This window comes from Tetrao urogallus (genome assembly GCF_951394365.1).
Source record: "Tetrao urogallus genome assembly, chromosome: 5".
NCBI classification, from domain to species: Eukaryota; Metazoa; Chordata; class Aves; order Galliformes; family Phasianidae; genus Tetrao; species Tetrao urogallus.
The window spans coordinates 772,938-799,330 of record NC_136818.1 but is presented as its reverse complement, the minus strand read 5'-3'; the positions used below and the strand labels follow the sequence as shown (position 1 = coordinate 799,330).

Sequence of the window (26,393 nt, the reverse complement as noted above, 5' to 3'; positions counted from 1 at the left end):
TGGAGTCATAGAATCATAGAATAGCTTGGGTTGCAAAGGCCCACAGCGCTCATCTGGTTCCAACCCCTGCTGTGTGCAGGTCGCCAACCAGCAGCCCAGGCTGCCCAGAGCCACATCCAGCCTGGCCTTGAATGCCTCCAGCAATGGGGCATCTACAACTTCCTTGGGCAACTTAGAAACCACACGTAGATCTTTCATTTTCCACTGCTTCCTCTGAGCTTCCCAGGCTGAGCAGAGCAGAGGCTGCTCCTGCAGGAGGTGGAGGCACATCTCCTTGTTTGCGTTCCCTGAAGTTACATTTGTTTCTGTCTGCACAGAACGCTGCCACACTGTGCTACCTATCTGAGACACATTATGTTATTAAGTTACAGTATTTGGAGCAATTTTGAATGTCTTCTGTTGCAGACACACCAGGGAGCACACCCAGAATACATTCTGACTTTCCTGCTTGAGCAACTGAGCACCGGTGTTCAGGAGAGCCAGCTCCACTTCAATGCTCACAGAGAAGTCAACTGCTATCAGAGCAGAACACACACCCACTGCAGATAGTAGTGTTCTTAGGTATCTGCACGCTGTGTCACCTGGATATTTACAGATTCATGTGTACTCTTTGATCTCTTTTGATCTCTCCAAGAATGACTACTTCTGCACAATAAGTGCAGCTTGCCAGCAGCGCCAGCTTTTCCATTGGCCCAAGGTCCCGCACACAGCCGGAGGGAAGGCAACATGCTGCAGCACGTGAAGCTCCTCTGGGCAGGGGGGTGTTGGAAGAGATCCTCTTACCCAGGGAGCTGCATGTGAGCATGAGCAGGGCTGGGGAGGGCAGCTCAGCCCACAGCAACACGCAGTGCCCCTGCAGGAGCCCCCCTCTTCTCAGAACGATGCTCTGCAGGCAGCAGTGCCCTGCGAGCTGTTTGGAGAGAACTCTTCGACTCAAGCACATCTGCAGGTCCCTCCCTTTGCACATTCATTTTCTGTCTGTAGTTTGTTGAAACTGGAGACGCTGCTGAAGATAAACGAATCATTGATGACTGTATTTTTCATTTCATGTTTCTTCTTATCCCTCAAAAGATACTAACGGTTGTTATAAAGCATGTGCCTTTTAAAATAATTCTTGATATGTTTGAAATAGGATTTATTCATAAACATGGCCAAAAGAGATGATTCTGGGAAATAAACGGAAGCACTGCAGGCTCCAGAAATGTGAAGGCCTGGTTTAGGGACAGGCTTTAATGGGTATGGTGGTGAGGGGTCGATAGTTAGATGTGGTGAGGTCTTTTCCAGCCTTAATGATTAGGTTGGGTATTAGGAGGAAGTTTTTCACTCAGAGGGTGGTGAGGCACTGGCACAGGTTGCCCGAGGAGGCTGTGGATGCCCCATCCCTGCAGGCATTCAAGGCCAGGCTGGATGTGGCTCTGGGCAGCCTGGGCTGCTGGTTGGCGACCTGCACACAGCAGGGGTTGGAACTGATGAGCGTTGTGCTCCTGTGCAACCCAGGCCATGCTGTGATTCTGTGGATCTATGGTGCCTGCGGGTCACCTGCTATCCCCTCCTGAGCATCACTGGTGTGCCCAGCCTCCATTTCTATCTGCAGCCTGTGCCCAGCTGGGGGAAGGGAGAAAGAGTAACAATAAGCATAAAGGAATGTTAAAAATAAAAGAGAAATTGAAACGTTAAATGGAAAACAGAGGCATCTTTTGGATTTTGGAAATACCTTCTCCAAAAATCTGTGCACGCCCCAGCACTGGCATGCTCTGCTCCAAAATGAGCATCTCCACAGCAGTCATGAAAGATGCTACACCAAAGGAAGGGGAGAGAAGGAAATCTGCACTTGCTTGGCTTGGTTTTCAGCGCTAGAGACTTGGTCTCACTGAAATATCTTTAATGATTCATAAATCCCTCACTCACAAATGCAGTGTTTCTCAAATAAAAATGAACTAATATCTGAGGGAATAAACTAAGCCTGTTTTAAAACTTTAATTTTCATGGCATTTTATGAGTTATTAATGAGTTCATCTGCTTTTATTGAAAAGTGAGAAATACATTCCTCTCGTTATAAAATTGTCAAAAATTCATTATTATTTCTGCACGACGCTTTTGTCTGGTTTTCGTTTTCCCATCTCTAACTCACTGAGATTGGAATCTTACTCTCAATCCTCAGTTCCTTCACAAAGACCCAATTATTGGACCATCACAGCGCAAGCACTCATCTCCTGACAACCGCAATCTAACAAGAGGGTTTTTATAGTCTGTTTAAAGATTTTAAGAAGGCTCGAGGATTTCTAGGAATATCTTTAATTGTTCCTGAAGGGATGCTCAAAGTTCAGGACCAGTCTCGATAATTATGACATTTTTCTAAGAATTCTTGCTCAGAAGCCCACTAATCACAGCCAGTGTAATGTCACTTGACCTGGCGCGACAGATCGTGTACTGGATGTCACTTAATTGGATCCTATTGCTCCGCGTCTCCCCCAGCAATGATGTTAGGAGCATCATTAAGGAAAAGAAAGGCCAGAAGGCCCATGGCCTGAAATCGGAAGACATGGTATTTCGCATGGGAGAGGTGTGGCTTTGGAGGATCATTATTTTCCCAGTATCCAAAGGCAAAGGAAAGAATTGCAACAAACCGTTTATATTAAGCGCTAATATTTGCACTGCTGTCTTTAAACTGCTAATTAATCCCCTCATTTACTCCGCGTTGAGCTCCACACCATTTCCTCTCGAGTCCTTGGGATGCTGCCAGGAGCATGTTTAATACGAAGGAAGCGCTGATGGAACGGCACGTGATGCCTTTGCAACGGAACACTCCGCTTCAGAATCACCAGCCGGGCCATTAAATCCGTACGAAACATTAATCACAGAACTCTCAATCCCCACGTGGCTGCAGTGCAGTCAGATCTATCTGTGTAAGAGCAGGGGCTCCCCATGGGCTGCTGTCCCATTCACACCCTCACCGCGGTGGGCAGAGGAGCGTGGCACGGCCCCACTGCAGGGCACACAGCACATCTGGAGCACAAGAGGAGCCTGGGGGGTGATGTGGTGCTGGGGCTCCAGTTGGGCTGTTTGATGAAGAATGGGCTTCAAGTGATGCGTGTCACAGCAGCTGGGCCTGCTGGGGCTCCAGCCCCCACAGAAAGGCACAGGGCCACCAGGAGGGAGGAATCCTGGCTCCCAGTGACTAAGTGGCTGCCTCAAGCTGCTTTCCTGTCCCGCAGTCACCGTTGCAAAGTGCTGTGTTGTTCCATAAACATGCAGAGCAAGGGGCTGTGCAAAGCACTGAGGCACTGAGAACCAAGAGCTTCTTGGAGTGGTGTAGGAGAGACCAGGTCAGGGCTGAAGAAGAAAGGGTCTGAACCACAAACCCAGCCAAGGCCAGCAAATGAAGGCCCTGTAGAGCCCAAAGGCATTGAGCCTCATTTGGCATTGCCTGTGTCAGCACAAAGGGAAGCATTATTTCTGGCTCCAGCTGGTGCCGTGCTTCCAAAGCAGAGTTGCATTTGTGCAGTGCATTCACGGCTGAGAGCCGACAGCCTGCCCCTGTCCCCACAGCCAGCCCCGTGCAGGGACCAACGCAGACACAGGGCCTGGGCCCCCTGCCTGGCCACAGCCCACCACCCCCAGCAGGTCTGGGGGCTGCTGGCTGCTCTCCCAGCCCTCCCACCCAGCTGCATGGAGCAGATGTTTCGGCTCAGCCCAGTAATGCTTCACCTGAACGAGGAGCTCAGCGTAATGAAGCTGTTGCTGGCGAGATGAGTGATGATGGCATAAGGGAGGCACATCACTGTCGCTGCTTATCAGATTAGAGTACTGAATTATTTTGCATTCTGCTGCTTGGACACCTGGAGGGAAGGAGCTGCGCCTTCGGTGTGCTGCGGCCATCCATCTGCCAGCAGTGCTGGTGGTGAGCCAGGGCCACCCGCGGCCCCACACCTCCAGTGGGGCAGGAGCTCGTGGCACCCTGCAGGAGTACAAGCAGCTCCATGCCCACCAGCAATGCTACCATGCACATACTGAACATGTCAGAAGGAAGCAGCGTTGGTTTGAGATAACCCCCACCAGCAGCACTGCCTCTCAGGGCTTAGCAGGGCAAAAGACGCAAGCCAGAAACCCCCCCCCCCTTTTTTTTTTCTTTCTTCTTTTTCTGAAACCTTTAGTTTTAAAACCATTTTGAATCAGTAGAAGGAACACTGAGAAAGACAAGTTTGCACTCTGTACTTTCGCAAAGCCCTGGTAATTCATGTCAGTTAGGTATTATCAGCCTGCAAATCCCGGCTCAGAGCACTCGCACATCAACAAAACACTTCTTATTTCTGTCACGTGCAGATGTGTGGATAACATCTGAAAAATAGTGTTTCTCTAGCAGAAGTGCAAATGGAACAAAATATTTGACATTAGCCGAGCTCATATCAAGCTTCTGTTTGTTTCTTAGGATTTAGCTAGAAGTTTAAAAAAAGCCTTTTTGCTTTTTTCACCCCCATCAAATCTCAGCCCTGTATTGCAGTCTGCATCCCCCAGGAATAGCACTGCCTGCTCAGGGCTGGCGCTGCCTTTGTCCTGTAATTGAATTGAACCAGCTCTTAGACCTCTTCCTCCCAGACAGCCCTATCCATGTGAGTGCACCGAAGATGTATTACACTAATACCTCATCAGAACGACAGAGCTATGATGATACATTAATGCAGTACATCTCTGTGGCTTTGGGGCTGTCCAGGAACGATAGGACTGGCGTTAGGCTCCACTCAGTCCTATCACACTCATGCACACACCCCAAGGGCAAGTGAAATGTGTGTGTGAAGCAGAAGGAGGCAGGCATGAATACATTCCAACCTAACATCAGAGTAGTTACTAGGAAAGTGCAGATCTCCTCAATATTCATGAAAAAAACCTGTTATTCTGTGTGTGCTGAACAGTTCTTCCTTTGGTTGGATGGTTGTTTTTGGGAAACACTTCAGTGCCACCTTTCTCTGGGAATGAGACTGGATGAACAGGGTACCCAAACCTACACTCCCAAACGTGTGTGTGTGTATGAAATGTTGATCCTCGTATTTCAGGAAAAATATGGAAACTGGACTAGAAGTGATGGTAACAAAACATTGGGAAAGGGCAGACAGTAGGGAAGGTTTAGAATGGGTGAAACTGGAAGTCACCAGAGACCATAGACTGAGAATCATAAAGGCTGGAAAAGATCCCCAAGATCAAGTCCAACCATCAACCCATCACTACCATGCCCAGTAAAAATGTCTCAGTGGCACCTGAGTGGTGACTGCTCTCCCACTGGGATAGCAATGTGAACTGGTGCCACTGGCCACCACACTAGGACAGAGGAAGAATCAACCAAGGGAGGTAACATCTACATCAATGAGGAGAACGTAATTACTCACTGCATCTCCCTGCCACTAGATTGTCTGAGACCAACTACAGCCACAGAATCACAGAATGGCCTGGGTTGGAAGGGACCTCAAGGATCATGAAGCTCCAACCCCCCCTCTCCACCCACCACAGGCAGGGCCACCAATCTCCCCATTTAACACCAGCCCAGGCTGCCCAGGACCCCATCCAACCTGGCCTTGAACACCTCCAGGGTTGGAAGGGGCATCCACAGCCTCTCTGGGCAGCTGTTCCAGCACCTCACCGCTCTCACAGCACAGAACTTCCCCTGATATCCAACCAAAATCTTCCCTCCTTCAAATTAAAATCATTTCTCCTTACTAGGATGTATTTGAAGGATGTTAGGACAATTGAGGAACACTGAACATAAACCCAGAAGGAAGGAGGAAAGAGATGAAAGAGATGAAGAGGGATACATAAGTCCCAGTGTCTCAGAATTCACATTTCTTCAGTGTTCTACAAGTTCTGCAGTTGATCCTGATATAATCTGCCTTGTAGGGGGTGGGACAAGGTAGGGGGTGGGCTGCATGCTGCAATGGGAAGCCAGAAGAGACTGTTGCATATGATCAAGAAGGGGTAGTCAACACTACCAAGCTGCCATAGAACTACACAGAAGAAGGAGGTTCCTCTACTCAGTCACTGCTTTTTCCTGCAGCTCTGCAACTCGCTAGCAAAATGTACACTGCCACATCCATTTGCACTGAGCTGCTGCTCTGTCCCTGTGCTGCACGCAGGGGTGGCCGTTGGGCAGCGCAGTGCTGGGGTTGCTGGGGTCCTGCAGCGCTGTGCACAGCCAACCATGCTTAGCAGTGCTGTGGCTCACACACAAACCAGCCGGTGTTTGTGTGAGATGTGTGCAGCTTCATCTAAAGCCGCTTGTTGGAAGTAAGACTGTGAAGCTGAGCACTCCAAGCAAAGCCGAAGGTGAAGCTGCTCCTGCAGTTGTGGCTGCTGCTCTCTGTATGTGTACACAGTGCAGTGTGCCCGAGGCCTTGTGCAATGCAGCCCAGCACCGGCTGAGCTCTGCTTCTCTAAAGCATGTAACCTGCTTTGCATCTGGACAAACCCTGGGCTCCCCTTTCTCCTCAGCAGCCGCAAAGCGGCGGTGCAGTGCTGGAGTGCTGGGTGCAGCCTGCACGGCCCTGAGCTGCATCAGGAACCTCCCCGTGGAAGGTCTGGCCAAGAGTGAGTTGGGAGGAAGCTTCCATGCGTATGGCACCAGGGTTCTGCACAGCACTAACATCTCGAGTCTTCCGAATGGCTTTTGTTGTTGCTGCTGGTGGCAGTGTTTGCAGAGTTGCTTCTCAGAAATGGAACTGTAGCAGCGTGCTGCGCAAACAAGTGTGAAGAACTGGAATTACGTTTCTAGCAGACCTTAATTCTTTAAAATTCTGGTTTCGTTCTTAAACTATTGATGCTGCACTTTGCTCCTAAATGTCAGAACAAAATAAGTAATACCTGCAATTTATTCCGATGACATTTCAACAATACCAGATTTTCAGATTACAAACCGCGGCGACGCGTTCCTTACGGTGCTGTGCTGAATGTGTAGATTTGGCAGATTTACATAATGGCTTTGCATAATGAATATTTATATAATGAATGCATTTCCATAATGACTGCAAGTTAAACACGCACTGTAAAGATTACAGGGCAATAATTTATGTACTAAGTTAAAAATCACCTCTAAATACGTTTTATTTTTATTCCTCCAAAAAGTTCATTTTATCTCTTGTTCGGAAAAATGGAATCTGACCCAACCCGAGTAAAGGCTGCATCGATGCAAATCACGATAATATTTTGGCATTAGTCTACATTGAATCATTTGTATTCTGAGTTTTCCATTTCTTATCTTCCAGCAGCAGCTCTGACAAACAATTTCAGAATATTACAAATGCAATTCTTTAATATAATTTAGCGTTGTGTTCTAGATGCGACACTTGTGTGTAATCCTCATTAGCGCCACCGGGAATTACAGGGGGGAAACATAGAAATTACAAAGTGCAGACGAAGCTCACGTGTAGATAAAGGTAATTTGCTGCAGGCATAATACGAGCCCATACGGCAACCTGGCGTTCTCAGCTCTCCTGCATTTAATTGGATTTCAGGGCTGTGTGGCTGTCGGTACAGCAGGGCGTGCAGCTGAGCGCAGGAACAGCATGATGTGACTGAAACACTTGCAGCACGGACTGCACTCTGCTCACTGCACGCCTGCTCCCAGCAGCACATTGGAAGCCATGGGCTGATGTGCAGCTGCAGAGCAGAGGGGAGCAAGGCTGTACGAGCGAGCAGCAAACTTAATATGGCCTCGATGCCATCCTGGAGAGAGGTGCCCACACACACCGCCATTGTGCTCCTGCCCTTAGGGCAGTGCCATCAGCACAGCTCAGCCCACAGCTCACAGCCCTCTTCTCCTCCCCTGCCCTTGGGCCAACACGTGAGCACAGGGCTCACTGAGAGCTCTGTTCTCCAAGCACTAGCTCTGCCAGGGCTCAAGGTGGGGGGGTCCTGCTCATCAGTCTGGGTGCACTCATTCTCCTCTTCTGCTATTTTCCTCTATAGGACAATTTTAGCAACTCCTTTCTGTAAAAACCCTAATGCTTTATGCTATTACTCTAAAGTATCACTGCAGTTTCCAATAAAATTTTATTTGACATTTAGTTAAAATCCATTTTTTGCTGCAGCTGATTTTCCCCCTGTCCCCCAATGGATACTTCCAGCAGAACTCACTGTCATTGTCTTAAAGGTCAAAAGTTAGGTTTTTTTCTGACTCTCACTTCAAAAAGGAAACCGCTGTTGGATGATGACAGCCCGCAGAAAGCAGCAACCCATGGAGCCGCCCTTCCCTGCAGCACACGGGCCCCTCAATACAGAGCTGCTCCACAAAAACTGGCACAGCAGTGAGGATCCTCCAGGGTGGGCTGCAGGTTGTAAGGCTGAATAGGAGGGAAATCTCAAATCTGTGCCATGAAATGTTTCAGCTTTCACTTCTAGAGAGCCCTTGGATTGGCTTTAGTGTGAGCTGATCATATCATAGAATCACAGCATGGCCTGGGTTGCAAAGGAGCACAATGCTCATCAGTTCCAACCCCTGCTGTGTGCAGGTCACCAACCAGCAGCCCAGGCTGCCCAGAGCCACATCCAGCCTGGCCTTGAATGCCTGCAGGGATGGGGCATCCACAGCCTCCTTGGGCAGCCTGTTCCAGTGCCTCACCACCCTCTGGCTGAAAAACTTCCTCCTCATATCCAACCTAAACCTCCCCTGTCTCAGTTTAAAACCATTCCCCCTTGTCTTATCACTATTCACCTTTATAAACAGTCACTGCCCCTGCAGCCTGTTAAAAAGAACTCCTGCTCAAATGAGCTTTGGCTCTTCAGGCTGAGACAGCCACTACCTTATCCTGTACCCCTGGGGAGCCACCAATGCCCCAAGGAAAAGCATTCCCTCTTTCAGGTGCTTTTTTTTGTCCCTTCCCATGTAACAGCTGCAGTATGGCTTTCACTCTTGTGAGCTTAAATCTGATGACGCTTTCCTTCTCTACACCTCTGGTCAGACACACATCCTGGCCAGCATGCAAAAGCAGTGCTGTCCCACCTCTGAAAGCTGTTACTGCTGGGACTCAGCAGGAAGCTCCCAGCGACAGCTCCGGGCACTTACCAGATGGAGAGATGTGTCTCCAGGAAATGGAGGGCTCTGGTTTCCCGGTGGCCAGACACACGAGAGTAACATTGCTGCCTTCGTTCACAACGATGTCACTCGAAATACGAAATATCTTCGGAGAGACTGAAAGGAAACGAGGAGAGGTTGTAAGGGAATGCCATCGAGTCAGCGCTACTGAGACAGTGCTGCCATCAGAGCAGAGGCTGAGCAGGCTGTGTCTGTGCATTGCCATGGCCACAGAACCACACAAACCGGCTGGGAGGTCACAGTGCAGAAAGAAACAGCAGCAGCGTTGTGAAGGTGTGACCACAGCCATTTCAATCACGTCTGCAGCACAGCCTGGGGACTTGAAATATTGCAAATAGGAAAGCAGCAGTTTCCTCTGTTTTGTACAGAGCAGGGATTGCTATGAGACCCCAGTAAAGTGCTGCTGATGGATGGATGCTTCCATTTGTGAGAAGGCTGAGCTTACTCGTGACAGCTTGGAAAGAAAATGTAATTAAATTTTTCTTGTACTTTAAGAAAGAATGGTGTTTACATCCATGTATACAGAGGGAGTTGTATCTGTTCAACAAGGAGACCAAAACAAACACATTTGTTTCTATTGTGTTCCTTTCAGGTCTGCAGTATTTGATAAAGAAAGATTTCTTCCCTAAACCCCACTGTTCGTCCATCTGCTCATAAGGCAGAGCCCCACACGGAGCAAAAATAGCACGGAGTTGTAGGGAGCCTGCAGTTCCAGAGAAATAAGAAAAGAAATAAGTGTTCCAGAGCTGTGGGGATGTGGCACCGAGGGACGTGGGCAGTGGGCATGGGGGAAGGGAGTTGTTGGGGATCTTGCAGGGCTTTCTCAACCTCAGTAATTCCATGGCTCTATGTTTTTATGTGTCTATGTTGTGTGCTTTGGGATCCCCACTTGCAGACGTTCTCCAACCCTTCCATGGGTCCATTGAAGTTAGTGCATCAGAATGAGTCGGGGTCAGAAAACTTCAAGGAAGGTGGAAATTCCCTGTGCTTGCCCATGGCTACGCATTTGTGAGCAAAGAAAATTAAAAGTCTTTGCAGCGTATTGTTAATTAGCAAAGAAACGTCGTCCACGGGGAGTCCAAAGGTCTGGGAAAGGCCTTTCCAACTTCCTATGAGAGTGAAGGTCGGTGCTGCTATCCTTTGAAGTTCAAACAGATCTACACACAGCCACTGAAACAGCAGAAGCCGCCTGAGCTCAGCAGCTCACTCACAGAGGCAGCAGTCCCTTCCTCCTGTCCACTTGGTGCCCAGGGAAAGCACACAGTCCTTACACAGCATTTGCAGGAGCTGAACCACACAGCCAGAGTTGCCTCCAGGCACTGACAACTCATTGATCAGAGTTCAACCCACAGGGAACCGCTGCCCAACCCCGCTCTGCACAGCCTGGTGCTGCAGGGCCGGGGCACACAGCCCTGTGCTCTGAGCAGCCCCTGCCCTGAGCAGCAGCTCTGAGTGCTGAGCACACAGCAGGAGGGATGGAGCTGCTGCCCAGCTGCCCTGAGCCTCATCCCAGCGAAGACGCAGAAATCCTTTGGAGAGAAGAATATCACAAGCAGTGCAGCAAACACTGCAGCTTTATCCAGCCTACAGTATTTGGAAAATATCCTCCTAAGCCTGAGCCACGTATTTCTTATTCCTCCAGAAAAAAAGCATACTTGTGGGAAGTTATGTGAAGGAATTCGGTAACTCAGCGCAGCCCTTCTCACAAGTAAATACTTACAATTGGTGTCTATCTAGAATTGTGGGAATGTCTTCCAGATACAATAGATATCACAGCCTAAGACTTCTAACAGTTTCTTATTCCAGGTTCTGCACCCTCGATGGTAGAAAAATAGGGATTGGCACCTGCTTCGGCACTATTATGCAGTGCTGTGAGTGGGTTTGCACCCAGCTGCTACACGGTGCTATTTACCCCAGAAAGTTATTTGCTGTAAATGGTCACCACACAGAGGGGCCCTGGCTGGAACTGCTGCCCCCGTGGCACCTGTGTGCCCCACAGACACCGCGGTCCCCTGGAGCTCAGCCTACGTCAGGCTCAGGGTCAGAGCAGACCCCATGTCTTGCCAGAGGTGGATGCATGAGCCTCCCACTCACTGCTAAGTGCATGGGCTGAGGCTGACGGGTAAAAACCTCTTAGAAGTACAGCAATGTGAATTTCAGGTGTGCTCGATTGCAGTCCTTCGGCATAAGGATGAGGCGGAAGAGCTGGCTCATATCAGCACTCAGTCAAATCTCCAGAAGGACAGGTTTCCAAAGAGAGCACACTGACAGCACTGCCATAGGCAGGAACCTCGCATTGAAACAACAGGGCTTCGTTCAGCTCGCACTGACGAGCATCTCCTTTCCAAGACAAAGATCAGCACGGTCTGCTCTTTCCACCGCTGCCTCATGCAAGCACTGCCCTCCTCTGCCCCTGCCCTCGCATGAGGCTCTGAGCACTCTTTCTCATCCACCGCCTCCCGTCTGTGCTCACATGAAGCACAGAACACAGCCCTGTTATTTGGGGGCAGCCACGGCTGAGCGCCGCTGTTGCCTTCTTTCTTGTAGGCTTTGGTGCTTTGTTCAAATCCCGAATCTACACCGTTTTGTGAAGTGCTTTAATTTTGATAAAACCATGTGTTCCAATGGCCCAATAATCAGAAAAACTTCACCCGTCAGTGTGACGTGCAAGCTGTGGTTATGCAGCACGTGTGTGCTGGGACTGAAATGCTGCAGGTTTGGGAGCACCTGGCCAGAGGGGCAGCTCGGGGCCATTGGCCTCAGCTCAGCCATTCCCAGCACCAGCAGCTTCCCAGGAGGTGGCCGGAAGGCTGTGCTGCAGAACTCTGGCTGTGCTTATCCTGGCAGTCCCAGGTGATGCTCACGCTGCCACTCCGGGGAAGCGCTTCCAGCAATTAAATACCCCTCACTGCTGGGAAATAGCATCTTTCTTCAAAATTGCATTTCACTAAATTCAGCTTTCAGAAATCAGATCTTATTATGTTTTTGTCTGCAAGACTGAACATTCCCCTTACTATCAAGTATCTTTTCTATGACTAAGGACCCATAAAACATGATAAATCACCTCTTCATTTTTCTCTGCAGATGATTTAAGCAGTACAAGCTTAATTTTCGTTAGGCTTGATAGATAATATTTGTTTCTCTCTTTTGAGGACTGTCTGAATCATCCTGACACGTGAACAGTGGAACACAGCGTAACAGTCTATTGAGAGCCTTACCAGTGCTGCGTGCAGAAGCACACTGTGTTATCTCAGCTCTACTCCTCTTTCTCAGTGCTGCTGTCCTCGTCCAAGCTACCATTCCTTCCATCCCCATCATTTGGGCTATCGTCCCTGCCATCCCTGCTATCTCCATCATCCTTACCACCCCTATCACCCCTACCATCCCCACCATCTGGGCTATTGTCCTTGCCATCCCTAACATCTCCATCATCCTACCATCCCTAGCACCCCTACCATCTCCATCATCCCTACTACCCTCACCATCCAGGTTACTGTCCCTACTACCTCCATCATCCCTGCCTTCCCTACCATCCCCACCATCCAGGCTATTATCCCTGCCATCCCTACCATCCCTATCACCACTGCCACCCCCGTCACCCTCCAGCTCTGGCCCTTGGCAGCGCTGGTGAGGAACAGCAGGTCTATGGGGATGCAGGTGGCTTTGCTGGATGTGGGGTCTTATTGCACTCTCTTGCGTTGTTAAAAACATCACTTACGTGTGGTTAGAAAAGACACAAGCATTGAATTATTATTCCTACATTATTTACAAATTTCCAAATTCCTTGGGAACGATGAAGTATCCCGAGGCTCCTGCAGGCCGCATTGCACATCAGTGTGTTCCTCCCTGCTGATCACTCCTGTAGGAATCTCTCTGCTCCCCGCACACCATGCAGACACGTGGGGTGTCTGGAGCAGCAGCAGGCAGAGGGGGCTCTCCGGCCACGAACTACAAGCGTGTTTGAGCTCACAGTTCTCCCCAGAGCCCAGAGTTATATGAGCCATTATTGTGCAGGGGACTGACAGCGAGTCTGTACTTCACTGTGCCTCATTTCTCATTTTCAAGGACTGGAATTATATTCTCAGTTACATTCAAGTGCACATAAACGATGCCGCGTAATAAAGCTTACTGCTGTCACGGGAATGACTGCAGGACTGAATTGCTCCTGTAGATGGACATGGGAGAGGATGACTTATTTCCATCACAATTTAGAGTCATGAGGCAAATAACCTGGAGTCAAAGCAGTGCGTCCAGCCTCTCTGCTGCAGCGTGTGCTGCCATGCTGCTCTCTGCTGGAACGTCCTGCCAGCTCCCAGTGCCTGCATGTCTGCACGGGACTGCAGCTGCACCCAGCTGGGAGCCCTGCTGCTTTGGGAAGCAACCCTGGGAAGGGTGATGGCAAGCCCTAGCATACATTGGTTTAGTGATGTTTGTTAAAATTAAGGCCGCCAGCTCCATTTTGAGATTATAATGTAGTAATTCCTCTCATATACAGAATATTGACAGTTCCAGTAGAATGTATAAAAACTATGAGAAGAATTTGGCTATAAGCACAGAAGTGTCACATGTGGGAGTTGGGAAGAGGGATTTTGCCACCGGAATTTGAGGAGTCCCCGCAATCCCCAGTACCCCAAAGTCCTTCAGCCAAACGCTGGGCTGCACACCTGGCCTCTCTATCTGTAGTGACCATTTTTGCTGGTTATAATTTCATAATTTAACAATAAGTCAGCAGGGGGAGGGAAGATGCTGACCTCAGCAGCTCAGTGGCCGGAATTAATTCATTGGCTGCTCCACCTGTGCAAACACCGATGGCTGTGGGCAGGCAGCCAGCAGTGGCACAGGGGTGTGCAAAACCTCCACTCACTGCATTCCGGGTTGTCCAGTGCCACACTCTGCAGCACTGTGCTGGAGGGCAGCAATGCTGCCTGTGAGCAGAGCTGCAGGAGGGAAGCAGCACAAATGCAGGGGCATAGCAGCACCAAGAAGTGCAGGGGTAAGGCACAAATGCAGGGGCACAGCACCAGTGCAGGGGGGTTCAGCACCAATGCAGGGGCACAGCACAAATGCAGGGGCTCAGCACTAATGCAGGAGCACAGCATCCATGCAGGGGCTCAGCACTAATGCAGGGGGCTCAGCATCAATGCAGGGGCTCAGCACTAATGCAAGGGCACAGCAACGGAGCAGCACAGAGTGAGAATTCTGAGGGAAGATTTCAGCTGTGACACAGCACAGGATGAAGAGTTCTCTAGGCTCAGGGAGTGCAGATTAAGTGGATTTTTCTCACTTACATGCTTTGTTTGTTTTCTAATTGCTTGGGTTCTGTTTTAATCTGGGCTCTATAATGGGGAAATTAAATAAAATCTCGCAGAAGATATCTGAAAGTCTCATTGCAATGAAACAGGTTGCACAATTTACTCATTTCCAAAATAGAACTGGAAAATAAATGAACACCAGCAATGCACAAACCAAAACAACAGACAAGTAAACATTCCAGTGCAGCCCTGCTCTACAATGAACCTCTGTAAAATTACAGAAATTATTCACTATGATCTGATGACTGTGAAAAACTACAGATTCTACTTTCATCAATCGTTTCCTGGAAAGAATGTCTTTCCCATGGCAAGAATTGGCTTCTCTTTGAAGTATTTCTGGACCCTCAGTGACAAATAATGCTCTGTGGTATGTTGGTGTGCTGCTCGGTTTTCTGCTATTTACTGGCTCTTGGGGACCATTACATCCAGATCACTAAAATCTGTGGAATTTTTTATGACCAGAGCATAAATATACATAATCACAACGCAGACCTAACGAACACACTCATTTTGCATGCGTGCGTCCCATCAGGCCTTTTAGCACTGATCTATGAGCATCTTAATCTTTCACCCCTGCAACCAGCTCCAGTCTTCAGCACCCAGTAGGGGCACAGGGCTGGAGCAAACCGTGACAGAGCAGGGGATGAACACCTCACTGCAGCATCTGAAGACCCAACTGGGAGCTCAAGAGGTTCCCTATGAGCGAGTTGTGTTGCCTGTGCACGGCACGGCATGGCGCGCTATAGAATCATAGAATCGTAGAATTGCTCAGGTTGGAAAAGACCTTAAAGATCATCAATCCCAACCGTAACCTAACCATACTACTCTAAGAGCCCACCACTAAATCCTGTTCATGAGCACTACATCCAGACAGTTCTTACACACATCCAGGGATGGTGACTCAACCGCCTCCCCGGGGGAGCCTGTTCCACAACCCTTTCTGTAATGAAGTTCTTCCTGATACCCAACCTAAACCTCCCCTGGTGCAGCTTAAGGCCATTTCCCCTCTTGCTGTTGCCTGCATGGCACAGCATGGCACAGCATGGCTCAGTATGACACAGCACAGCATAGTATAGCACAGCATGGCTCAGTATGACACAGTGAAGCTCAGTGTGACACAGTATGGTACAGCATGGCACAGTACTACAGAACATGGCTCTGCATGGCACAGCATGGTGCAGCAGAAGCTCCCTTCCCACTCAGCACCCACACCCTTTCACTTTGGCAGCTCCACGTTTTCCCAGAGCCCGCCTTTCGATATCTGACTTTTCCCCCCATGTGTGCTGGTTTACTGAGATTTTCTAATATTTTCTGCACTTCTGCCATTTGAAAAAACTCTAAAATTTCCAAAATACTCATGATAAAAACCTGTTGATCTGTGGCAGAGGCTACGGGCAGTGCTGGGGCATGGGATGGCTGTGCTGCACAGAGCCTCCACGCGCTGCTCCAGGCCTGGGCTCACCCTGCAGGAGCACACGTTGGGCTGACCTGCACAGAGCTCACTGATGGAGATGCTGCAAAACATGAGAATTGATTTCTCTCTGCAGCCGGAGTGATTTATTGCTTTGCTTTCCTAATCTGCATATTGATTTCATTATCTTGCGTAGTATCTAGAAATCACCAGCATGACACAAGAAATAGATTATTGTTTTATGGCTAGGACACAATAATTCGTTCGCATGACAAATATAAAGAAAAATTAAAATGTGCTTATGAGGGTTATTAAAACCAGCAATGAACTCCATTTGCCACTAATTGAGAATCTATACGACTCTTCACTTCGCAGGCAGCAGATCAGCAGCATCTGGAACACCCCTCATTGACAAACGGCTCTGCCTTCCAAAAATCGTAGCCCAGGCATCTGCATGAAGACTTCTTGTAAGACAGCCACCATTTCCCATTCTTTCCCTCTCTTGTTCTTTCCATGATAGAAAGGACGAAGCAACGTGGGATGGAATGACAAAGCACAGCCGTAGCACACAGCCGTGTGGGGAAAAAGAAGTGAAAGTGAAAGCAAAAGTGGAAGTGAAGGAGGTCACAGCGTTCCCACACCACATGCACGCTCTCATGGGTCGGGTTGTTTCAAATATTTCAATATTTCAATTCATTTTGCTGCTCAAACATGCCCTTAATTGTGTCAGCATCTGTAGATACTTGTGTCCACACATACCCTCCGTCTCTCCAGTGAACACGTGTGCAGTTTGCATCCTCAGACCTGCCAACAAAATTTGTACCATCCTCTAAACACCTCCAACTGCCATCTCTAAAATACCATATTTAAACAACAACAACAACAACAAAGCCCTCCTCTACAATGCCTTTGTTGTGGTTGAACATATTGTGCCATAGTCTCTGCCATAAGTAAAGGTAGTTGTGCTTTTTGCAGTTTGAAATCATTTACATGCCAACATGTAAAACAAAGCTCCACTTTCCCATACGCTTTGTTCAGAACACACACTCAAGAAATATTATTGTGCTCTGCTCAACTTTGCCACAGACAAAAAACTGGAATGCAGACACTCCCCACTCCACGGCATGAGATGAGATTGTTTTTCCTGCCACAGAGGGGGACAGAACAGGGCCATGCATTGAGCCCCATGTCTGGAAGTTTACAGAGCCCCCCAACAGATGACTTTAAGAGTGTGATTAACACAGATATTTAACCTGCAGACCAAATAGTATAAGAAGCAGATAGGAGCCTGTTCTGGCATGGCGCAGACCTTTGCTTATGGAGCAATCAGTCACCAACTGGGAAGAGGAAGAATATCCTTTCTGTGGGCACTGATGTGATTAGATCCCAGCAGTGGCTGATTGAGGAGCTGCACACACCTCCCCACCTCCCCTTACTGAGCTCGCTTTGCCGTGGGTGCGGATGCAGCACGGGCACCGGCTCTGATGGAACTGATTTTGGTGGGCAGGGGAGAAAAATGGCAATTTCTCGATTCATCAAGAATTTTCATCTGAGGTCAACGCAGAAATGTGAGGAAAACATCACAAACGTAGCACTTCTCAAAGCTTTTAAAGCTCAGCATCCACCTATGTTCTTCAAAGCTAGAGAGCAAAAGGCTTCCAAGAAACTCTCACCGATGCTCTCGTACACACAGACTGGGCCCAAATGGGACCACGAGGTGATCAAGGACACCGGTGCCTCTTCCACCCCCAGCACCCAGCACCCAGCACCCAGCTCCATGGGCAGAGGGGTGGGGGGCAGCCCCAGCCTCACCTTGGCACCCGCTGACGGCCTTTGGCAGTTCCAATGCTGAGAGCGCTCTGAGCGCCGAGCGTGACAGCTCTCTTTTCTCCAGGTAAATCAAAGGATCTTCATCTCTTACCCGCAGTTATTTTGTCATGCAACCATTTTTCCATCAATGAAGAAGCAGGCTCTCTGCAGATAATCATTCTTCAATTTCTGATGCCATAGATTTTCCCTATTTTTGGTGACTCATATTGTTCTCTCGGTAAATGTGGAGAGAAGGGGAAGGACAGCGCTTGTTCTCTCTGCAGCCCTTTCATCACTCTCCTACATTTTTTCATTACTGTACTCAATTTATCACTGAGAAAATACAGAAATAGAAAAGCTATATTCTTTGCCTTGAGATGGATTTGTTATCAGCGGTTCGATGCTTTGTAAAGCAGAAGAAATGTAGAAAATAAAGTAGCTATTTCTGTTAATTGATTTGCAAAAACGTAGCTTCAAATCAGAAAAACCTGACCGCACCAAAAATCCCATGACCTTTTCTTTTTCTTTTGCAGCTCTGCATCTCTCTCCCCTGGCAGAAGAATGCTGCAGGCTGTGGGGCACTGGGGCACTGAGTCCCCTGTTGGTGGCAGGTCTGCATGCTGAGCATGGGGCTGAGGCCAGCAGGTGGGTTTCCACGCAGCCCAGTGCCGGGTTCCGATGGCTCCATATGCTGTTGCATGCATGGAGCAGAGCGACTGGAAGCTGCATGGGGAACCCAAATGATGGGAAAAGAGAAAACCACATGTCTGTAAGTGGGTGGTTCCTGGATCACTGTCCCACCGTGTGCCTGGGGTGGCGCAGGTAGGGGCTCTGTGCTGCCCTGCACATGTGAAATAGGTTCTATCAGAGTGTGGAGAGAAAAGGGATAATTTGGGGAATTCCTCCCCTGCTGCTCTGACTCTTACTGCTGCTGGGGGCTCCAAGAGGATGTGTGAAAAGCAGCAAAAAGAGAAAAAAAGCAATAACCCATGGCTAAAACTGAAAGTTTCCCAGCTGGTGACTGATTGCGAGCCAAGCAAAAGGTCTGAGCTACAAACAACATCCCATTTTAGCTGCTTTGTTTAAGCTAAATTAGCACACACTGATACCAAGGTACTCTGAGAAATCAGGGATCCTTTCCATGCGTCAGTAAGTAAATGATGCATTTAATGATTTCACAGGCAAATGACACCCAACTTCCTTTCCATTCTGACTCTGGGAGGGTCTCCTTGCTCCCCACGCTCTGCCTGGTGCTGTGACCCACGGATGTGAGGCCATCAGCCAGGACCTGCAGTGTGCTGCGGGCAGTGCTGGAGTTTGGTGCCGCTGTACCCGACTCAAATGTAGATTAGACACAAGGTTATTCCTGAAGATCCTTTCCGGTGTAGTGAACTCAGACATGTAGTACATCCGTACCCGGATGATAATGTGGTTTTAATGGTGTATCGCTATGGAAAACAGGAACACCAAAAGGAGAAACACAATTAAGTCTGAAAAGAGTCAAAGGTGAAAAATTTTGCAGCGGTTAGCCTAGTTCAAAAACAGACTGCCCCAGCATCAATGCTGCAATGCCAGCTCTTGGAGAATGGTCACTGTTTGGAGAAGAAAGGAGCAATGGGTGGAACAGCACAAACATTCCAATACAAATACATCGGCACTGAACAGTGCAAACACCCCAGGAATGGCCGTGTGCATGTTCTGCATTCCCTGCATGGAGCTGAGGCAGGGTGGGCCAGCCCTGAGCATGCCTGGGAGCAAAGGGGGGCTGCAGCCATCACACACAGTGCTGCACCACCAGAAAGTGCCCCCCAGCGTCCTACAGAGCCTGGAAGGCGCCCAGCTTTGTGCTATTTCCAAGGGAAACGCTGGCCATGTGCAGAGCAGGGGCATGCAGCTCCACCTGCCCACATCTGTGCCACCCACCTTCCTTCAAGAGGAGCAGAGAAGGGGCACGAAGCAGGCACAGCCCTGCTGCTCCCAGCCACATGCTGCCCATCCATGGGCACAGTGATGCTCACGTGTGATGGAGCGCTGTGCATTGGGGTGTTGCAAGGCTGGGGGTCGCCACCATCACTTTCAGTTTTAATTAACAATGATCCTCAACGAGATTCTTCCAGCTGCCAGAAGGCACTTTGTGATACGGGAGCCCCATGGCAGCGCGTTGCCATCAGTGGGCGTTTCTGCCAGGATGAGCTGGGTGTTTGCACTGCAAGGCTGGAGGATTTGCTCTGCGCTGTTTTTGTTCATTCCACTGCTCAGCAGTGGAGGTTATTAAGAACATCCTGTAAAATATTAGTTTTGGGACTCCATTTAATGAATTTCTCCGTGCTGGAAATAGATTAAAGACACACAGAGCAGAACCACATCACCAGTTGAGGCCTTCGTGGGTGCACGACTGCAGAGCAGCCATGATGATAACTTTACAGAATTGTGAATTAGGGATTTTTTTACTTGGGATTTAAGGTTTTTAATCATTTAGAAAAGACTATGGGATCATGGCTAAAGCAAAAGATATAGATGTCAGAAACTCGCTATGCACAGTGATGGTCCCCACAACATCCCAAGGATGCCAGCAATGCACACAGGTGTTTCCTAACATCCTGGGCCATGGAAGAAGAGAGGAGGGCAGGAACTGCAAACTGCCCTATTGTAGGGACAAAGCATCGCCATTTTGCCTGCATTTCTATTGTATTCTGTGTCAGCTCATCACCATCCCCATACATCGCTGTGAGGAAGGTATCTCTCTAATTATTCCAGAACCACACAATCATTCAGGCTGGAAAAGCCCTCTGAGATTCCCAGCCCCCTCGGCTCCCCCCCCCTTAATCCCCAATGCCGCATCTCCACGGCTCTGAACACCTCCAGAGATGTGACCCCCCATCCCCATCAGTAACTCAATGAAAGTTGTTTTGGAAAGGACAGCTGAAAGCTGAAGGCACGAGACACTCATTTCTACGGAGCTATTCCCATTGCCAGTTCTCACACGTATAAACCAGAGGGGGTACAACTGTTTGTGAGGGAGGATAGTGATAGGACAAGGGGGAATGGTTTTATACTGAGACAGGGGAGGTTTAGGTTGGATATGAGGAGGAAGTTTTTCAGCCAGGGGGTGGTGAGGCACTGGCACAGGCTGCCCAAGGAGGCTGTGGATGCCCCATCCCTGCAGGCATCCAAGGCCAGGCTGGATGTGGCTCTGGGCAGCCTGGGCTGCTGGTTGGCGACCTGCACACAGCAGGGGCTTGGAACTGATGAGCGTTGTGCTCCTCTGCAACCCAGGCCATGCTGTGATTCTGTGATTCTATGTAATTCAGGGGACACCATCCCTGAAAGGCCCACAGGGTCATACCTTGTGCTAAGTAAATGACAAACATGATCCTGCTGAGATGATGGTATTTAAATTTTAACACTGCTTTGAATTGGGTCTGGATTTTATCAGCTGCTTTAGAGCTGCATTACCCCTGGCAAAAAGGTCTGCACAAAAAGGTCTGTGGGTGAACCATTCCGGCTTCACCATCCTCGAGTGATGCCCCACTTGGTTCTTACTTTCCTTCTCTCTAATTCAGGCCATCAGATACCAGTATTTGTTTCACCAACATTTCCTGCAATCTATTAGATACAGAAATGTAATATTTCAAAATCATTTCTGCTTTTTCAGTCCCAGTGACAAAAAAGCACTTCTGTCTAAGCAAGTCGTACAGCCATCAGTGACCTGCAACCAGCAGCCCTACGAAGAGCAGCGTGCATGAGAGGCAGCAGCCCAAGTTACGGCTGCTATCACGCATAGATTTTGGATTACCTATGGCCAAAATGCTTTCACAAGCTGAACTCATGGCTACGAAGAAACAACTCCTTTATTGTATCGTGGAACTATTGCATTAATTATCTTTTTCTTTCCCCCTTTTTAAAATCTTTTCAATCCTCTCTTCCTCCTCCCACCCCCCCCCCCAACTTGGGTCTATTTTAAATACAAAGGAAATCTGCCAACTTTTAAGGAATTTTTCCCATTTTCCCTAACAGATGACAGAAAGGGAATTAATATTATATTTAAAATGCAAAGTGGAGGTCATTAAAATTTCAGCCTAAGTAAAATAAGAACATTTCTGAATCCCAAGGACCACAAACCAGTGATCTGCCAGGGACAATGCAGTAACTCATTACCCTTCTGTGTCCAGCCCTTAGTACAGCAAAGCATCAGAGATAAGCCAACATTGAACTATTTATTTTGTCTCTCTGCAATGTCTTCAGCAGTGCCAGCCTGAGGTAGGCCTGAAAATCACAGGATTATCAATGCACCAATTCCTAAAGTGCTCTATAATTCATTCCAAACTCAAATTCAAGCCCACGTCTCTGCTCTGAGGTTTTGTTTTTCCCTTTTTTCTTTTCAGTGGACACCTTAAACCAAAGGCATAACTGTTCAAAACATCACATGTATGCCAGAAATTGGCAGGAAGTGAACAGATTTCATACATGCATCTCCTGAAGCACAGGGGTCAGCATTTCCTCATGGGGTGAGGCTATTCTGTTTGCAAACCCCCAAAGCCTTGGTCTGAACAGTTGGATTAAAGGTCCTGGAAGGGCTGATTCTGTGATTCTATAAGGAGCAGGACAGGAGCCAGAGTCACACTATGGGACTGTGTTAAGAATCAAAGTTACGCAGTTTTCATTTCACCTTCTTACATGGTGCTGTAATACATCTTGTACCGTTCATTATCACTGTTACTTGATCATAAATTATAATGTACAAGAAGTACAGCCCCAGTAATTTCAGTCATACAGTTTCCATTACACGGTTTCTTTAAGGAAACTCCTCAGAACATTTCCATGAAGGATTTGTTCCTGTAAATGAGCAGTTAGTGCCATACGACTTGTTCTTTGAAGGGAACACACCACTTAGTCACGCAGGATAAAGGAGATACAATCCTCAGGCATTATCTGATGGAAGCCTCAATGCGAACATAACACCCTTTAAAAATTAAAGAGTTCTACTCAAGTGCTGAAGGATGGAGATGTGAACCACAACTGCAGGGCACAGTATGAATGTTGGCTTTGTAACCATTGTTGGATGTATTGAATGAAATTAAACATTGCAGAAAGAGAGCAACACACTTCATTCTTCCAGATGGGGCCGTGGTTACCTCCCCCCTGTTTCCCTCTTTGCTCTATTGGCACATTCCCCATCCCCACGGTGTCACTGCCCAGCAGATGTGAGATGGAAGTGCACCTGGTACCTCATCCCAAAGTGGGGCTTATTTCAGTGGCTCCTCCATCGCTCCTTTTACTGAGAACACCCTTATCTATCCGGGTGAATAAAAAGCCACTCACCAAACTCATGGTGGAGTGGGGTGATGGGACACGGTGTAGTGGGGAAGTACTGCTGGCAAGTGGACTGAATGACCTTGGAGGTCTTTCCCATCCGTGGTGATGGTGTGAAACTCCCTGCTGCATGGACAGGGGGCTCTGCTGCCCTCCAGATGCACTGTGCGATGCTCCGGGAAGTTGAAAAATCAAGCATTTGAGAAATTACTGCAAGAATGGCATTTTCATGCCTGTTTGCTTTGGAGGAGGCTCTGATTTTGCTAATTGCCTCAAGGAGGGATTCAATTTACTGTTTGCTGCAAACTGTGTTCTAATTTAGCTTATCCTTGTGGGCAGGCAGCTGCATTGGATTATGGCAATATTTGGGGCTCATTGAGCCATTCTCCTGCAATTCTCCCTGCCCTTTTTCGGGACATGATTGCTGCCTTGCACCTGGGCATGCTGGTCATTGGCATAACCACATCAGCAAACCAGCCAGTGGGGCGGGGAGGGCTCCACCCCCCTCTGCTCTGCCCCCAGGCCCCCCTGCAGCGCTGCACCCTGCAGCCCCCAGCACAGAGACACTGGGTGCTCAGCAGGACAGACAGCGTGGGCTGCTGGCCCCAGCTGGGTGATGCTGCTGAATCTGCCTGGAGAGGAGCAGCAGCTGCCCAGCCATCGTGGGGTGGGTTCAGCTCATGAGTGAGTGCTGGATGGGAAAACCAACTAAAGTGCTAACAAACACACTCAAAACTTTTTGCTAAGAGATTCCAGAGTAGACCGTGCTTTCAGTAGCTGCTGAACTGTTTTTTGCATCTCGTTAATGATGGTATAGTTATGGCTTCATACACCACATGCAGGCACTTTCCAGATGAGCCATGCAGTGACTTGATTACAGTGGGTCGTTAGGAACGGGGTCTTCTGGCCGTGAGTCTGCACCTGAGGGCTCCTTTGTTGCCCGAAGGCTGAGATGTGCTGCATCTCAGGTCACATCACCTCTGCTCCTGCTGGCCCACAGCTCTCTGACACATGAAAGCTGCCAAGTTTTCTTTACATCCTTATGAAAGCCATACAATGAAAGACAAACTTTTTCAAACAAAGATTTTCCAAGCAGGAAATGTTCAAGCTCTGTCCCTGAGAGCTTTCTTTTACATTTACTATTCCGTATTACAGCAGGATCCTGTGATTCTGCTTTCAGCTCTTTCCAGCCCTACCCAGAACGTTTCCTAAACCCACACCATGAGCTCTTTTTAAAGACACGCATTTGATTTTGCTCCTTCCAAGTGGTGGATTTTGCTGCTTGAGAACATCAGCTATCGTCATCATCCTCTTTCCCTCGCTAAGCTACAAAACCCAAACTAAGCTGCAGAGGATACAAAAAGGAAAGCACGGTATCAGAAGGATGTGCTTTTACAAATCCCTCCCCGTGTTTGTTCATTCCCAGTAATTCTCTCATGGCCACGAATCCAACAAACTCCCAGCACAAAATATTCCTTCCCCTTGAGTTCTGAGCTCACAAAAGCACGCAGAGATGCTCACCAAGGAAACTCAAAGGGAAGAATCACACCTGCGCCAACTGGAGGTGGGAACTGAAGAGCTCATTCCCAACTCCTGTTTTCAGTTTAACTGGACCATCACACAACGCAGGGAGCTCCTGCCATGGCTCAGTGGGAGATGCACCAACACACACGCAGCCAGGGGCAGTCCTCTGTGCTGCCCAGGAGGGATGGCAACTTTCTTAATCCTAATGAGCTTTGTTATGACTTGGAATAGACCAAGCAGCCTGATATGAACGCACCAAGACCAGGACGGTGAATACATGCACTTTTTCAGGACCGAGCTTTTGCAACTACAATCCAAATACCCGGAGATACGGTCTATGTAATTAATGGGAGAAGTTTCCCATCCTTACTTTACACTCTGGGGCTGTGTATGCATTGAGGGCCCTATGAATTCCAGGCAGAAGCTGCAGGTTTTCCAGTGCAGCCCATGGCTGCTTCTGAGGCAGAGACTTCTCCTCCCAGACCAAGGACTCGGTGGCTCTGGCAGAATCCACAGTGGCTGAAGTTCTTAAACTCCATATATTCCACTCTTTATCTGCTTTTCCTCATGAGATCTTTCTACCCTTTCATGGTGATGGGAGGAAGGACATTTCTACTACGGATCACTTAGGCAGCTTTAAGAAATACTCTGGCAACACCTCGAGGATGTCAGCTTTGCTAAAGCAGAGTGGTCTCCAATGGGCAGAAGACCCCATCTCAATCTCAGCAGAGCAGAAGATAAGGATTTTCTAAACTGTCTGGACTCACCTAAGGAAAACAAGTGCCAGGCTGCACTTCACTAAGTATTCAGGTGAAACGCTTTTTGCAAGACAAAACCAAGTAATTCTAGTTGTAACCTCCATCAGGTGGGATAATTTCCACATCTGTTCAACTTTCTGTCTTTGTTAACAATGCTCCAAAGAAAAATTTAAGTTTAAAGATTGGAACACGTTATTTTCTCCTGATAAGTGACAGTCTGAAATTACAGAAGCAGAAATAACGGGAAATGCAATGAAGAAAGGATCAGGTAAATCACAGTAATCACAGTGATCACAGTGACAGGCAGCAGAGAGCTCAATAAAATATTACACTGTTTACTCAGGGTACAGACTACCAAAACTGCTTGCGATGCTGCAGTGATGGTAATGAGTAACAAAATAATTAGCAGCTCAGTTGTGCCGGGGCGGCCACTGCCTTTAGTTGTAATAACGGGTCTGCATTTGGACAAGGGGTGGCAGAGCTGTTGGAATGGCCATCAGACACACATGCTTAGAGGGAACCAAGCCCTTGGAAGTGTTCTCAGTCAGGTTTGGGCTGTGGGTGCTGCTGCGTGGGGTCAGAGGTTGAACTGCACGGCCCTTGTGGGTCCCTTCCAGACTGGGGCACTCTGTGATCCAGTCACAAAACGGCTTTGCAGGCAGCTTTTATTCTCATCATCCACTTCAGATGTCCTTATGCAAAGCCATGCATCTGCCCACTATTTGCTGTAATGCTGCTACACCCCAGAGGACACCCACCGAGGAGAGCTGTCACAGCCACATTTGATACATTCTCGTTCTGAATTTGCCTTCTTTCCAAAACCCCCTTTTTAAAGCTTTCTTTCAGAAGGGTTCATCACTCTTTTGACAACTGGAGTGCCGCACAGCTCTGCCAGCTGGCTGCATCTGTTACCTCGTGTTTGTAGGGTGGGAGCTCACCGGGCCGAAGCTTTGGGCAGCACTAAGAGAGGCTTCATTCTTTCCTCATCCTTGCCCCATTCCCCCCTTACTTTCCCTCCTTCCATTCTGCTCGTGGCACTGCGTCACACTGCCAGGACCTGCTGAAAGTCACCTCGGGCTCTTCCACAGGACTCTCACAGGTCACAAAAAAGCTCATTCAGCTTAATTCAAATGTATCAGAACTAATATACTTTGGACCAGAGAGCAAATGATTACTTTGTGTTGATTACC

General features: G+C 48.5%; 1 protein-coding gene across 1 annotated transcript in view; it reads right to left on the bottom strand.

Annotated features, from left to right (window-relative positions):
• NEGR1 (neuronal growth regulator 1) overlaps positions 1 to 26,393 on the bottom strand; it is a gene marked incomplete at both ends in the record, with an annotated part of 170,738 nt that overhangs the window by 57,372 nt on the left and 86,973 nt on the right. The window contains one exon of the mRNA XM_079536595.1: positions 9,047 to 9,172. Coding sequence (XP_079392721.1) covers positions 9,047 to 9,172 — 126 coding nt within the window. The remainder of the gene's footprint in view (positions 1 to 9,046; positions 9,173 to 26,393) is intronic.